At 38.1% G+C, this 17,446-nt stretch overlaps 1 protein-coding gene across 1 annotated transcript in view; it reads right to left on the bottom strand.

Annotated features, from left to right (window-relative positions):
• Positions 1-2,041: 2,041 nt before the first annotated feature.
• The window catches only part of mta3 (metastasis associated 1 family, member 3), a 37,283-nt gene continuing 21,878 nt past the window's right edge, over positions 2,042-17,446 (bottom strand). Inside the window, exons 13-19 of the mRNA XM_088323415.1 lie at positions 16,937-17,094; positions 14,461-14,680; positions 13,714-13,806; positions 13,482-13,646; positions 13,378-13,409; positions 10,967-11,085; positions 2,042-3,785 (exon numbers count right to left, since the gene is read on the bottom strand). Coding sequence (XP_088179541.1) covers positions 3,611-3,785; positions 10,967-11,085; positions 13,378-13,409; positions 13,482-13,646; positions 13,714-13,806; positions 14,461-14,680; positions 16,937-17,094 — 962 coding nt within the window. The 3' untranslated portion in view covers positions 2,042-3,610. The remainder of the gene's footprint in view (positions 3,786-10,966; positions 11,086-13,377; positions 13,410-13,481; positions 13,647-13,713; positions 13,807-14,460; positions 14,681-16,936; positions 17,095-17,446) is intronic.

Below are 17,446 nucleotides of genomic sequence, written 5' to 3'. Positions count from 1 at the left end.
TGCCAACGCCAGGTCCATTTGACAGGAAATGGATGACTCGGATTCACGACTGATAGGAAACCACTACATTTAGGATGGTCTTATTTTAATCGTGAAGTTATGTATTCATTCGACGACACTAGATGCTAGCGCGCAGCTAGCCGGCTGCCCTCTAATTTGCTTGCTCACACTAAATGGAGAAGCCCTCCAATTTCGTTAAAACCATTCATTCAACTGCTATTATGTGTTGTGTGTTATAAATTCTAGATCTATATTTGTTATTTTGTTACAGTCGTATACTCTCAGTCGGCTATGACGTCATCTCTAGGTACGTTTAACCCTTGGGGGCTTTTATGAAGGTGTGACACTACTTTGCGGATTTTCACTTTTCGCGATTGTTCTGGTCCCTGTTAACTGCGAAAACCGAAGGATCTCTGTATACGATTTTACTTAATTTTATAGCTAAATTATACTGTTTTTACAAAGAAAAAACTAATAACTTTACCCTTTTTCTGACTTTATAATATTTGTACTTACTTGGAATAAGATTACACTCACATTGCAAAATAACCATTCATATTCTTACCCCATTGTCAGAAAATGTCTCTTATTTTTATGTTTTTGGTAATTATACAATATTTTTATTTTTAGCTACATAATTATTTCACCCCATTGTCAGAAAAAAAATCACTTATTTTAGTTTGTGGGTTCTTTATTTTATTTTAATTTAATTAATTATTTTTTTCTTAACAAAAATTACACTCCTATTGCCAAAAGTAAGTAATATTCTTACCCTATTGCCAGAAACTGATGCTTATTTGGGTTTTTTTCTCATAGTTTTTACAGAAATTCCTAACAAAGATAACTGTCGTTGCAAAAATATGAAAATCTTATCCAATTGTCACAAAATATCTCTTATTTTAGCTTTTTTAAATTTTCCGATATTTCTACTTAAATTTATACCTAATTTACACTCTTTTTTGGAAAAACAAACTATTGCCATGGTCAGAAAACATTGCTTTTTTTTTTTATTTTTACGATTTTTTTTACTTACATTTTTAACTCTATTTTCTCTTCTTGCAGATTACGTAAGAGTTTACTTATTTTGCTGTTTTTTCTTATCTTGGTGGGAAATAATTCTTAAAGGGACAGTGTGTATCATCTGACCACTAGATGCCATTGTGTTAAAAAAACAAAAAGCACATTTGGGTCTTTTGTTCATTTAAGTTTTTTTTTGGGGTTGATTTTTTTTTTTAAGAACAGTAAAATATTATGTTGCTTATCTAAAGTGCGATATTTCTATATTTCATTTTAAACTCAATTGTACTTTTAAATAGGAAAATTTTCTGTTCTAGCCTTAAACGTAAAGGACGTGAAAATCAGTCTTTGGCACTGAAGGAGTTGAATAAAAAAAAATGGAATGGACAAAATATATGTTTTGATGATAAACATATTGAACAAAAACTGATGTGAATGTCTGCAGAGGACCTTTTATGTATTCCCTACTCTGAACTTTTCAATGTTTATTTATTCTGTCTAACTCTTTCCCAAAACGATGGCTATGCTCATTTAACATTTTTACACTAAACGAATTGTGTGTCAAGTAGGGATTTTGAGTACAAAGGGCATTTTAATGAATTCCGGGTTTTAAAAACCCCCCCAAAAAACTAATAGGACTGATAAAAGAAGAAGTCAAAACTGCTTTAAGCCCTCGACGACCTCTCCCCAAAATGAAAACGTACAACTTTGCATTAGGAGTTACCTCAGAAAATGTGGATGGCCGTTCATTTAATAAAAAAACACACACAAATGCACTAAAAAGCTATTTTGACTGTCTCATAAAATACATTTTTTTGAAATACTGGTGAATATATTGTTTAAAAAATGTGTATTTTCCAATTGCAGCTTTGAATTTCTGATATCAGGATTCTTTCCCCCCCAAGTACTTCTGAAATGTCATTATTTGTATTTACTCACCTATTTCAAGTCCAACTCTATTTTATTTCGAGAAAAATGTGAGGTGTGTATTATTTACCGGCTCCTAGTGGTAAAAGACTTAATAAAATAAGTATTTAAAATATAAGAAAAAAAAAAGAACTATCATATAGATATGCATGTTTTTAAATTATCGGTGTTCGAAAATGTGCATTTTTCTAACATGCCACGATTCTCACCTAGATGGTGCTGACATTTACCGCCATCTTGTTTCTACGGGTAGCCAAAAAACCCAGGGCAAAAAGACTAGTGTGGTTCTTTTGAGTTACTTTGTACTCGTAGTTTGTACTCTTCCTTGTGCTTTTAGCACTTGTTTTTGTTTTCAGCCGCTTACCCAATACAACGACCTTTAGTGGTTAAATAATACACACTGTGCCTTTAAAATGTTTGGTATATGTTAATGATGATTTCTGGAGACAGTGACATTTATTCAACTTTTTTTTAGTTGTCAATTTTGAGAATAATTTTAACTGACATTTTTTTTAAATGGTTTTGTTTTCAATTGGTTAATCAATATTTTTTAACAGTTTTATTTTCTCAATAGCAATAAGCAATTGCTTTACTGTACAAGCTGACCACATTTAAAGATTTATTTTGATTTTATGACATTTGTTTGAATGGTTTTGGGTTAAATTAAATACTCTTTTCAACAATTATAGTCAATAAAGTTGAGCAACTGCTGTATCATACAGAAGCTGCAATAAATTGAATACATTTCGAGAAAGGGTCCAATATTTTAAGACACTTGAAACATTTTTTTATATTAAATTTAGCAATCTTCTTGTGCATTTTTTTTGTCAATAACACTAAGCAATCGCTCGACCATACAAGCTTAAGTTATTGGCCACGTTTTGAGAATTTTTTAAAAATACATTCATTTATTTTGATTTGTTTTGCACTCAATTGAATAAGTAATCTTTTCACAATAAAGTTGCAATTACTTTAAAGGATAATTCTAAAATGTAACCTTTTTTTAAAGTGGTTTTGGATGAAATTAACAAATATTTTCAGTTTTGTGAAATAATTTTAAGAAACTGATGTACCACAAAGAACCTGCAATTGACTGCATTTGGAGAATTGTTTAAAGTTTTTAAAATATTTTGGTTTATTTTATTAAACAATAATGTTGAGCAACTGCTGTACCATAAAAGCTGCAATTAATTGACCGCATTCAAAGAGTTGTTTATCATTTTTTTAAAAATGGTTTTGTATGGAATAAGACAATATTTTAATACATTTTTTTATCAACAATGTTGAGGAACTGCTATAGCATAAAACCTGCAATGAATTGATCATAGTAAAGTTGTTTTGCACTTTGCTATTGATGCCAAAAGATAGCAGAGAAAATAAGACTTCGACCCATTTTATTCAATGCTTGCAACTAAATTAGACCTATCATTATGCTCTATTGGCCCTTTGTGGTTCGTTTTTGATAATGGCGGTTAGCAGTCATCAAGAGTGAGGCTGAAAATTAGGTCCCCCACCCCTGCTGTGCAGCAGATTGAAACCGAGCAGTATGGTTTGAATGTCAAATAAAAAGAAATACAATGGCATGTTTGTATTGCATGGCGACTCAAAGCTTGCATGGACCAAAACGGTTCTGATTTTCAGAAAAGATAAAACGCAGAGAGGTGCTTCAATCGTGGATGACGATGGGGCCTCGCATCCTCAAACTGGGGTGCTGGTGCGGGGGCCCCAGGACCAAACCCTGCGGCAGGGGCCCCTGGGAGGCCCTACGCAGAGTGATCTGCTCGCAGGGCTGCCGGCAAGCGTGCCTGAGCTGCGAGCGCGACAGCATCCGCCTCGCCCGCCTGCGGGAGCGCAGCATGCACAGGCATCCATTAATAGAAAACGGATTGTTTCAGGCCTCGATTTAACATCACAACATCGATTCTTCCTCATTATTCAGGGTGTAAGGCATGCTGTGAAATGAATGAAAATGGCTGATGAGGTCTTTTGAAAACGCTTTTCAAGGCACAGCTAAGAACTCCAAATTGGCCAGATATGTTAAATTACGCCTTATAATCTGGTGCGCCGTGTATGGACGCTGCCCTACTTATGAATGAGATGATCGTTCGTAAATTGAATTTGTTTCTTAGTTGCGTCAGTGCTATAATTTCAACGTTTAAGGTTTATATAAGTATGTTTAAGGCTTGTATAAGTAACCTGTATTGTTTTGTTTTTAGGGGCGGCAGTGGCTCAGGTGGTAGAGCGCTCGTCTTGGGATCAAGAGATCGCAGTTCGAATCCCGGCTCCTCCGTGTTACATGTCGAAGTGTCCTTGGGTAAGACACTGAACCCCTTATACCCCCAATAAGCAGGTTAGCGCCTTACATGGCTGCACGGCCGCTATTGGGAAATGTGAAGCACACTGTAAAGCGCTTTGGGAAGTCATTGACTTGAAAAGAGCTATATAAAAATGCAGATCATTTCATTTTGTACTAAAAAGATAAACCTTTCATAAAATAATATTCTCTATAAAGATAAGGTTGAGTTTAACTTACTTTTGGAAGATGCGATTTAAGAGTTAGGCAACATCCTCCTTTGTAGTAAAAAGTGGCCGAAAAAAGCGTTGCGACCATTTTCTCAACCGCATCAAGCTTTCTTATTCCACATTCATTTCAAAGGAAACAGCTCGCCTCTTCTTTACACCAACCATATTGAATGTATGCACCAGATATAAAACAATAAAAACGTCAAAGTTCTTCTTCGGGGTGGATGCTGGGCGACAACTCCCAGCGCCGGTAGTGGCGGAAAGAAGCACAACAGTACTGTTCTCTAATCGGAAAAAGGTGCACACATTACAAAATCTAACTTACAGCAATGTCAGAATATTTTTCGATATCTCGGAAAAAATGTTCATATGTACCGTTGTTCGTAACTCGAATGTTTGTAAGTAGGGGAGCGGCTGTATACTGGAAAGTACAGTGGACAAAATGGTTTTGCTTTGGATTTTATCTTTTTTGTAGATTTATTAATATTTTAATTATATTTCCTGTATTTTTTAGTGTTAATGTGTTCATATAAAAATGGTAAGTGTTATTATTTTTTTCTTCTCTTTTCCCTTTTGTTATTGTATTTTTTCTTTTGTTTCTTTTTTCCCCATTCTTTTTTTTTTTCAAACTTTATTTCCCTCCTTCATAAGTCCTCCCATGCATAATGTTACATAATAATTGGTAATGTGGGGATTAAAGCAACAAAAACAACCTGAATATGAAATGCCCCTATTAGTTTCCGTTTTGTTTCTTTTATTCTTTTAAGTGAGACAAACAAATAAAAACACCAGGGGGATAAGCTGGCTGTCCAATATATTTAAAATATTGTTTGGTTAATATTTTTGCAAATGTTCCTTGCCCTATTAATTTTTCTACCCCAAAAAAACCTAAATGTGTTGTTCTTAATGTTATTAAGCTACCATAAATAGATCTGTTAACCTGTTAAATAAGTAAAACTTAACTTTATCTTTATAGAGCATATTGTTTACTTAAATGTTCATTTTTTTAGTACAGAACATTACATGCTACTTATAAAAGCCGTAAACATATTTATATGTATCTTAAACAAACAAAATTTAGCACTGAAGCAACTTACGGACAAATTCAACTTACGATCGTCTCGTTCGTAAGTAGGGCAGCGTCTGTAGTTAAATAGCAGTCAAAAATACAGTATTTAGAAATGCGCCGAAATGGAAGGAAAATAAGTGCTACGCGGGTAAAAAAAATGTGAGCCCTACATTTGTTAGTGCTGTTGTTAACAGACTCGCGTCGTTCGCGATCGAAACAGCTCTATGAGCCAGCTCCTGGAAGTGAATGACAGGATCCTGCTACCCACCAATCAACAGCTGGTTCCCTACGAGACTCTTTATTTCTATTTTGATTGGTCAAGATGCAAATTGTTTCGGGATTATGTGCTGTTGAGTATAAAAATGTTAAAATTGTTTTGTATTTTATTTTGTTGTATATTTAGAAATACGTTTCTGTAGTGCAGTAGTTAGCACATTAACCTTTCGCATAAAAAGTCCCTGGTGGAAATATATGTTGACTTAGGGAGGGATGGGCGCCATCAGGTTGTACTTGCCCAAGAAAAAACACAGAAAATGGTGCCCCTATGATCCTAGTGGTTCAGGGATCCAACCAACATATTTATAAATATTTTCATTTGTTTCCAGTGTTTTTCAAAGTAACCGTCTAGTTGTCAATTTTACTTTATTTTGCCCCTTTTAAGTAATAAATGGAAACAAAAAGACCTGAAAAGTCATTGGGAGCGGTAGGAGCTAGCTCTTTTTAGTGAGCCGAGCTGAAAAAGCCGGTTCTCTAAAAAGAGTCGGAATTCCCATCTCTTCAACAGACCAATATACTTCCTCAAGGATACAGAAGTCCAAACAAGGATGTGTTTCGTAAATAGAGCGCATGCTTCAAGTCGCGCACACTTGAAAAATTTGGACGACCGAGTGCCAAAATGATCAAACTTGTCTGATACCCGGCGTCGCCATTTTCCTCCCCTGTGCGCGGGGCTTTATGGTGCAGAATACAATAAACACAACACACTTTTGTTTAATAATTTCAATTCTAAGCTTATCGAATATGGTTCCACTTTAGCTCATAAATGTAAGAGTCAAGTTGCTTCGAAAACCCCACTAATTGCAACTCATCCTAAATGCCATGTCTTTGTCCCCCTCACCCGTTTTCACTCTTTCCCTCTCACTCCCATCTCTCTTGGCTGTGCCTCACGGCGTTGCTCCCCACACTGAGAGCGATTGAGAGAGAGGGAGAAAGAGATGGAGGAGAAAACCAAGACGATGCTGTTGTTAGCGAAAGACGGCCTTTTTCTTCGAGCACAACCAATAACACCAATCACAACCTCGTGTGTGCGGACACACAAACACACAAAGTGTTCTGGATCCGTGCGAAGCTGCGGTAGCAGCCGCTAATGCGCTAATGACGTTTCCACTCAGGGCCCCGGGACGTGCGGCTCCGCGTCGGCCTGTCTGCACCAGTTAGCGGCGCTAATTATAGAACCGGCGGAGGCACTCCGAAAATCAGACGTGAGGTCTCGGTAGCTTGACTCAATTAGTCGCCATCTAAATGGGAGAACATTTTTCTCCTGCACATCCACGCGACCGAAAAGTTCCCATTTCCAAGAGGAAAATCACCCCTAGCTAAACTATCGGTGTGAACTCATTTAGCTCTGAGGGGCACATTGTAGAAAAACTCACAGGGGGTGGACTAGTAAATGAAAGCTATAGGAAGTGTGCCTTAGCTAGAGGGCTAGGGGTCTTTGTGGAGGCTCACAATTGAATTGTGATTCAGCAATTTGAGATTTGATTATAAAACAATTATTGAGTTGTTTTTTTTCCTCCTAAATATTTGTTTTCTTTCACCTTTCTCTTGTAGTGTTTACCAACTGTGCAAAAAAAGCAATATTTACATCCTTTTCCACTACAGTTTAGGTAACTCGGGGAAACTCACGCAGACTGGAAAGTGATTTAAAGGTCATTCAGCTTTTTTCCTTTAATAAAATGTTTACCTGAATATGGAGACTTAGTTGTTAGATTTCATATATTATGCAAATGAGCTAAAGCTTCTTTAAACTTCTGCAGTGTCACCCAATAGCTGTTTTTAAAATTTGTATTTGTTACATTGCATTAAACGGTGCATTTGCAAATTTTATTTCAGAGACAAATAGAGAGAAAGAGAGATAATGAGAGAGAAAGAAGGAGAGAGACGAATAGAGGGATAGATAAATATATAGAGAAAGGAGAGAGAGGGAAAAAGAGAAAGGAGAGAGACAGAGAAAGAGAAGAGAGAAAGACAGAGGGAGAGCAAGAGAGAAAGAAGGACAGATACAAAGAGTGATAGAGAGAGAAATAAGGAGACAGAGGGAAAGACAGAAAGCGCAAAGGATGGAGACAAAGAGAGAGAAAGAGAAAGAGAAAGAAAGACAGAGGGAGAGAGGCATAGAGAGGGAGAGAGGCAGAGAGAGGAGAGGGACGAAGAAAAACAGAAAAACAAAGAGAGAGAGACAAAGAGAGAGAGAATCAGAGATAGAAAGAAAGAAGGAGAGAGAGTGAGGGAGAGAGAGAAAGAAAGAGACTTCTTGTAAATAGGGGCCAGAAAAATAAACATGACTTAATTCATGGTTGTCATCTAATACAGCTACAGTGGATGCTTGCTAGTGGCGCCTGGCTTTGGCGACATTCAGCGGACATTTGTAAAACTGCAGGTGATTGTGGCTCATTTTTCTTTTGTTCTTCTCTTAGCATTGTCTCGCAGGCCGTATAAAATGATGTGGTGGGCCATGAGTTTGACACATGTAATCTTAAATTCTAACTTAGTTTTCATTAAGTGTTGACTATATTTGTTCATATTGTTGGAAACTATTTTGGGTAAAAAACCTAAACAGGTAAACAGATCTATTTATGGTAGCTTAATAACATTAAGAACACATTTCGTTTTTTTTGGGGTAGGAAAATTAATAGGGCACGGAACATTTGCAAAAATATTAACCAAACAATATTCTAAATATATTAGAGAGCCCTTTAGCTTATCCCCCTGGGGTTTTTATTGGTTTGTCTCACTTAAAAGAATAAAAGGAAACTAACAGGGGCATTTCAACTAACATTAATCATAGACCTTATTCTTAATATTTAACAACCTTTTCACAACTATTGTACACCCTACGAAGAGGAAAGCAAGTGCAAACACACATTTATGATTTTTTTATAGGTGACTCTTACCCCTTCAAGTTTATCCTCGTCTGTTGATTTTAAAGGTTTGGATCGCTAAATAAATAAATACAGTAGCTTAAAAATCATCATTAAAAACATAGCAGGAGAATTTCCACAAGAAATAACACAATATTTAATCTCTATCTGTTTAATAATTCAGTCAGCATTTAAAACTATTTGTAACCCTGAAAATAGGGAAGTAAGTTTTCTATTTTAAAGAATGTTCTTTCCCCTCCGTATTTAATTTGTTTTATTAGTTTGTCTCTTTTTTTAAAAATGGAGCTTTTCTGCTTTTGGTAAGAAGTGTTTAGGTTTGAAGCTATGCAATTAGCTTGTGCCACAAAAAAAACAGATTTTATTTGAAAATATCATGAATTTTTCTGCTTCGTTTGACCCCTGACCTCCTGCCATGAACCCTCGTAATACAAAAGTGGAACCATATTTGACATGCCGAGAAATTAAATATCTTTAGCATCCTAACAGGAACAGCATTTGGTAACATGAGCAGGATTTAATTTGGTCATCAAAATAGAACCACATTAAGAACTGAGGCATATTCTAACCTGAGAACCTCACCGTGATGATTTCTGGTACATGCAATTTTAGTACCATGCTTGAAGGCACCCCAGCAATAATGATCCTTTCTGTCACTGAGCCGGAAATTTTGTTTGGGTTTGAGGTATTTCTGTTTTAATTCTAAGTATCGTATTTTGCGCACTATAAGGAACACGAGAGCACCCATGCGTTCGAATACACACTAATGCAATGTATGATATGTGCCACTGACTAAAATCACAAAACATTGTATTGTATGGGTATCGGACAAGAGTAGTGGCGGTGAGAACACTGATACATTACCACCAGACCACTAGTCGTACTGATGACACACAAAATGGCATTCGAGCACATCCCATTGTCACTCACATTTGAATAGTGAATTCTGATAACAGTCTCTCCACTTTTTCACCTGTGTATTAATAGGCTCTAGGTTTAATATTTATGCATACGTAAAATAGCTTGTACAGAATTTCATTCTAATTCTTTGCTTACACAATTTAAACTATTAAAATGCACTATGCAAATCAGTGTTCCTGGCACTGTGGATAAAAATAGTGTGATAATGAGATAAGCTCTAATGAAACATTGGTAGAGGATAGATCCGGCCTTAACAAATCCAGCCCGACCCAGGCCCGTGGGTATTAAAGCCTGGCCCAGCCTGACAAATTGTCTTCATTTGAGGGACCGAAGCAAACTCAAATTTTCACATTTAATTTGTGAGGACCCCAGCGCGCAGGCTTGTTCGCGCAAGACAGGGATGGAATCAATTGAACGGATCATCGACATAGAAAAAGAAATAAAAAACACTAACGGGTGGATGATTGACAAAAAAAGAAAAGAAAAATGAAAAAAAAAAGGCAGTGAGAGAAGCCCAGCCCAAACCCGATTGTAGTGATTTAAATTTTAGGCCCAACCAGACCTAAATTTCAGGCCTGGCTCGGGCTTAAAATCTTACCCCTAACTATTAGTTGTCAAATGTAATATGTCAGCAATTCCACCACCACAACCAAAGCTCGATTCCCGTATTATCCAGTGTTTTGCATATTAGGTCAGCGATTTTTATCGATTTGATCAACCCTTAAACAGTGATTGCTTAAATAATGTAGTATATGGTAAAACCTTGGATAGAAACGCATACTAGGAGTTATTATATACATTCTGTTTGTCATCTGTACCTATGGAGATCAATAAATTGTTGGCGCCCTTACATATACGACTTGGGTTAGAATTCAGTTGCATACAATGTATAGCAATTAGGGCCAGCCATGATTAACGATAAGATGAATCATTGCTCAACGACGGTACTATACTATAAAACTTGTGTTTCTCTGTGGAAGTGAATTTCCCTAAAGGGCAAAAAACTAATTATTAAACTATTAACGCCCACCTATGAAATAATGCATGTGTTTCCTATCTTATCCACCGCATTTGTGCAGTACATGAGGCACACCAGGTTATAAAACGCACACGTTTCTGGCCCAATAGGCATTTTTAAATATGACGATTGCTTTTGTCCTTCTTCCCTTGAATAGGACATCACTGCTGTTGTTTTCTTATTATGCCATTTTATTAGCCACAGCAACATTTCTCATTTCAATTGAAGCGTTCAAATGAAGTTTCAGTATCAAATGCAATACGGAATATTTTTTGTGGGATGTGTGTGATGGGGAATAGACGGCAGGAGGGGTCTAGGTCACCTTTCTCTTACCTGGTCTCCCGGGTGACAAGGAAGAAGCTGTCGTCCGGGGCGTCGATCCAGTTGGGGCGCCGCTTCCGGATCATCACGCCTCCGCGACTGCTTCCGCCGCCGCTGCTGCGCCCGTTGTGCTGTCAGGGACAACAATTACTAATTCTAACGAGAATTGACCTAATGATAATAATTACTTTAGATAATAATAGGTATGCTTCATATCAACCCAGAACTATATTCGGAAACCTCAGCTCAAGGTAATTTATATTCATTTATTAATCATCATAATCATCATCGGAACCATATTTGGTAATCCCAGGGGAACCATACTTCATATCTAAATAAAAACCTGAGCATAGCCCTATTCAGCAACCTATATTTCATGGAACTGATCACAAACAAAAGCTGTCTTTCAATGAACAGCAGAGTACCTGTTCTACTCAATACAGTCAAGTATTTTGTGATTATGGTGAACTTTCACCAAGTATGAATAATCAATGACATTTTTTTTCAATACTCAAAATTTTGAGCGGTCATCAGTACTGATAACACATACTGTACAGCAGGGGTCAGTAACATTTTGACCCATAGAGCCATTAAAGAAATTATATTTTGATTTTTTTTGAGAGCCACACCATATAGTTTAAGACAAAATTGTATATAGCTCTGTCTATTCCTACCGCTCACCCAATGAAATTGCACTGGGTGCTTTGCTCGAGCTTCTAGGAAAAAACGTTTCTTTTAGGTTACATTTGTTCAGTGAGTTTTCATCATAACATCAACAGTGAACTTAAAATGTTTAATGAGCTTTCAGATCAAGGTTTATTTAGCGATTTAAAGCCTAAACGGGGTTTGCTGGTGTGACATCCTGACTGTAAAAGGTTTTCTATATACATGACCAAACGCTTTGAAAATCAGTTTTGTCTCGGCCTTGCATGAATGGCAATCGGCTCAGCATGAGCCAAATACCAGAGGTGGCGAACACGCGGCTCTAGAGCCGCATGCGGTTCTTGGCCAATAAGAATGCGGCTCTTTGCCTCATCATATTTTCTATATACTGTGGCTCTTTGCCTTGTTTCATCTTTGTTTGTTTTTCCCTCTTAAAACACACTTGAATCCATCAGAGTTAATAACAAATAATATTTTGAAATTAATTTGTCAAGATTTGTTGTTTTTATGCTGCTACGGACACATAACTGACTGCCAATCATCTGCGTAGGTTACATCTAATGCGGGGAAATTAAGTAAACATTTCATGAGCGTGCAGCCTGTTACTCTGATGGTCAAAATGGCAAAATGCAAAGCGAAACGGAAATAGAGTTGTGTGTGTTATGGGATATAATGTTTTTAATTGTGTGCGTTTGTGTATGTCTGTCTGTCATGGCAGGTCAGTGCGTGGTGTGGCTCTTTGACTCTCAGTTTAAAATTTCGGCTCTTTGTGTCAAACGTGTTTGCCAGCCCTGCTATATACTGTCCTATTTTATCTTCGAGCCATATGTACTCATGAAAAGAGCTATAAATGGCTCGTGAGCCATAGGTTTTGGACCCGTGCTGTAGAGATATCATTAGTGCATAACATCTCATTCTCTATGGAAAAACTGTCTGATATTTACAAATACCCCTTAAATATCAACAGATACATGCTGATTGTTGCATTTATTGAATGCCAATTTACCACGGCCACTGGATAACAGTCAATACTCAGCTACTGTCATGAGTAACTTAAAAATGGTTGGTATCGGCACAGATACCTGGTATCGGCAGATGCCCATCCCTTGCAATAGGGAATCATCTTTCCAAACAACAATCTATAGTTTGGCTGACAGATCATTTTGCTCAATGATAAAGATTTTACTTATTTATTTTAAGAGTTATTATCAATAAAATGAAAATACGGTTAAAACAAGCAACATTATCTTTGAGTGGAACAATTTGATTCGGACGTTAAGCTTTAACGCTATGTTCTAATAACATTAGAACCAAAGCTTTAACAAATGATTAATCTTTCAAACACTTTGATAAGAAAACTATCTCGTCAACTCAGGCTTTGTATAGCCCATCTTGACAATACGAACAATAAAAAAAAAACTAATTCCTGACGTTTACATTTCGCACAGGCAAGTGTGCCTCGAAATTATTTGTAATTTAATTTTGTGCCCTGGCTCCCAAAAGGTTGAAAAAAACCCTGCTATAAATAGGCCTATAATTTTGAAAGATGGAGAATATCTTATTCAATAAACAGACCTCAGAAACACAGGGCAATCTTAGCATAAATATAATTGCAAATACAATTGGAAGCATATGTCAACACGACCATAAACACATTTACCAATCCAAGCACGTAAAAAGAAACAAATCCCTTTCTCACTGCTATATATCGGGCCCTAATAAAGTTATATTGACACAACAGGACATGCAAGCTCACTCACCAGTAATGCGCCACCTGCGGTACCGGGGTTCTCTGCAACACATAGAGATCAGTGACAAACCTGCATCGCACACCTCTGTGACATTTCACATGTAACTAAATTACCAGAGCGCCTGTCCTGCTCAACTCCTCTACTGTGGTGGTGGAAACTGCGTTTTCCCAGCATGCCGTGGGGTCCGTGGGGCAGGGAGGACAGCAGGCGGCGCGGCGGTGGTGTCTGCAGGCCGGCCGTTCGGTGCGAACGCGGTGCCTGGGTTGCCGGACGGGACTCTGCAACACGCAAAGGGGCCTTCTCTGTCACTACGGTAACAGATCCCTCAAGGCGGGACGGACTTACCCAGAAACTGCACCACGCTAGTAAGAGAGCTGCGTTGTGCCGCTCGGATTTTGGGGAGACGTGCGGTCTGACCTTCGGACACCCTTGAGACATCTACGCACACACACACACACATTTTACGCATCAACGGACGATTCAAAGTGAAAACAAATCGGGTGATGATGATGTCACTTACACTCGACACAGATATGAGGGCGTGGTGATGGCGCAACGTTCCATGCGGCAGTGGGAGAGGGGGTGTTTGTGTCTTTGTGGCGATCAATCAATCAGTCGATGGACAATTAACACACACGTGACGCACGAAAGCACACAAGGACTCAAAAGAGATGTTTCAACGTCAAACTTTATTTGGACGTCCGTGACACCGAGGAGGAAGAGGTAGATGGCGATGGAAGAGGTGACCAGAGTCCCTAGATTGATTGGTGGGAATGGAGTGATGATGTCACGGCTGGAGTGGAAGGGGGGGAAGTTTTGCTCCGGCGGCAACGATAGCTTCTCTTTGTATAAAAACTAAACATCTGTTGATGTACAGCTCTTCCTGGAGGCTCCAAAAATAAAAGATGATAGAAACTTAAGAATGATGAGGACAGGCAGTCTTTATTGGGATTGGGGAAGGGAGGGGGATAGATACAAAAACAACCCCAAAAAAACAATAAAAACAAGAAGAGACGGAGGGAAGGTGATGGTGAAGCGGGGGTGTGAGAATGTGTGTGTGTCCGCATTAGGAGGAATTGAAGGCGCTCTTACACTCTGCCTTTATGGCGCCGCAGTTAATGGGGACAAAAGGGCGGCGGGCGGCACGGCGCAGCCTAATGACGTCGCGGCACATGTGGCGTGCCAACTTGGTGAGGCGGGTGGCCTGCAACAGGAAGGCCTGCTTGGTCTTCATGGACGACTTGGGGCTGCCGCTATTACGCATGGGAATGTGGTTGGACTGGCGCGGGGCGTGACCTCGCGACCGAGGTTCCTGCAAGGAATGAGAAATCAGATAAAGATGTAAGCTTTGAGGAACTTTTTTTGCACCTCAAGCTGAATAAGATTTATTCTATTTTAGGGAACTCACGCAAACCTGGATTAACGGCTAAAGTGAAACTACCGTATTTTCGGCGGGAGGGGTATAAAGGCCCGAAACAGCCCAATCCTGACGGATTAACTTGATTTGATTTGAGCGACCGAGCCCAACAGAAACCCCAATTTTCACCTTTTTGGGGGGGAAAGCCTGGCACCCAGGTGCACAGCATGCAGGAACTTGCAAGGGTGATTTTTGCAGTCTCTGACAACAACTTGCAAAAATTAATCATCCCAAGTTGTCAGTGTAGCATGCATGTGGTGCAGATCCTCCACAACGAAAAAGAAACATGGAACACATCATAAATGAATAATTGAAAAAAAAAAAAAAAAAAAAAAAAAAAAACAGTTAAAGAGAGAAAACCATGGCCTGGCCCGACTTCATGATTGAACTTTTATGCCCGAACTCTGCCAGAGTTATCTCTAATTAAAAAATATGTAACAAATATATGACAAAAGACTATTTATAGGGTGGATTTCCTTACAATACGGTGCGCCTTATAGTGTGGCAAATAGGGCATATTCAAAACACAAATTGTTACCTCATAACAATATTTTTAATGGCAGATAAAATGTCTTTATTTTATCATAGTTATAATTATTTAATCAGATTTTCAATATGTTATATTAATTGGAATTGTATCGTATCTTTCAACAATATTTCAATGAGCAAAAGTATATTATATTCTGCTATATTAGATACCTTTGCTAATTGTAAGGATGGTGTTTCTTATGATAAAGAAAAATAAGATTTTAATGTAATTAAATAAGAAAAATAATAATTAGAAAATTATGACATTTGGACAGTAGGATTCTTTGCAGTGCGGTTAAGGTGTTTTGATTTTGTGTTGATGCTTCTTTCTAAATTATATTTAAAAATCTTAAGTACTCCTAGAAGTATCATATTTATTTGTGTATAACGTATTTAGATAGATAGATACTTTATTCATCCCTGCAGGGAAATTCACATTTCAAACAATACAATAATAAAGCTAAAATAAATATAAAAATACATGTAATTTATTTTTGGGGTACACTGACTGATCAGTGGAGAAATATCGCTGACCACTATCACAAAACGTTGGATGCAATGAGAATCACGCCCGGCACGCAGCAAGGAGCACGCAGAATCCTAACCACAGGATCACCAGTGATGGATAACGTACGAAAAGGCATGAAGTTTTATCTCATTATCACACTATTACTGGACACGGTACCTGAGACGAATGTTAGCGAAAGGAGAGAAAAAGAAGATGTCCTGAAAGACAAAGGCAAAAAAAAAAAAAAGATAAGTCCTTTGGTTTTTCTGATGATGAATCTCACTTTAAAGGACTATAACAAATATGTATTAAATATTATCTTGGTATTGTGTTATTTTAGGTTGACAATAAATTAATTCAATTATGGCCACACAAATTCAACAAAGTTCGTCACTCACAATGCTTAAAATAGAAGAATAGAATTAATTGTCATTGTAACATGTAAAATATCGGATAAATTAATTTTGGATATGGTACTGTGAATAAAAATAGAGTGATGAGATAAAATCAAATGCCTTTTCGTATGTCATCTATTTCTCTGGTGGTCCATTGGTTTGGATTCTGCGCTCTCACGACTGCGACCCAGGTTCCATTCTAGTTGCATTCAATTGCAAAGTTTGGCTGAGAAAAGGTGAAACAAAATTTTGATACTGATTTTTATCCAAATTTAGGGGTGCGCGTTATACACGAATAAATATGGTACATTTAAATACACTCATAGGTAGCTCCATTTGAGATCTGAAACAAACCATTGATCTAATTTATAGAGCATTTAGTAACCAAAGCGAAAACAGGTTATTACCTAAATTGAACCCTTACTCAGTCACTTGAATGGAAAGTGTTAAACTAATAGAGGTCCTGACCAGGAGAAGCCTGATAAATAACTTTTCATTCCCAATTAGCTGGACTTAACATTTATATCCTTGCAAACCATTTAAAACTGCAATCTGCTGAAGGTTAGAACGTAGAACATGCGAGAGGTTTGCAGCTCACTGAATAATTCATGTTGTCGCCGCCACAATAAATCACATATAGTAGCTTCAACATGCACAAACGTCCTCGAGAGCGCGCGCTGACAAAGTGACGTGGCAGTGGCGGCAGCAGCTGGCACTCACGTTGGCAACCGGGCTGGGCGACGTCCTCTCTTCGGGGACCTCGGCTCGACTCGGCATCTTGAGGCCGCCGTACTTCTTCCAGTACATCCAGCAGGACACGCACAGGCGGCACTGCATATTGGGGGGCCCCCACGAGTACCACTGGGCTGACTGCATGGCTGCGAGTGCACACACAGATGTGTTAGCGTGGCCGAAAGACCTTTATCGATTGCCGGCAAGGTTCCCGAAGGAGCCCATCTACTCGTGAGCGCTTGATTGATTTCGCCAAACGACGACCGCAAGCTCCATTGGAATAATGACGAATCAATACAGGAGTAGATTTTCGTTCTCGCCCCGTTTTCTGGTGGACTTGGTATGGATAAATGTGTTGATACAAGCCTACTGAACCAATTAATGTATTATGCAGTGTGCTCGGCCTCCTCCGTTAATGAAGGCATTTAGGATTAGATTAGCATTTAGAATTTGGGGATCTGACTAGCAAATATTAATAAATCCAACTAACCAATTACT

The sequence above is a fragment of the Urocampus carinirostris genome, chromosome 19 (assembly GCF_059441175.1).
Source record: "Urocampus carinirostris isolate Australia breed hairy pipefish chromosome 19, RoL_Ucar_1.0, whole genome shotgun sequence".
NCBI lineage: Eukaryota > Metazoa > Chordata > Actinopteri > Syngnathiformes > Syngnathidae > Urocampus > Urocampus carinirostris.
Note: the sequence above shows the minus strand (reverse complement) of the source record. Positions and strands in the feature narration are given on the sequence as shown.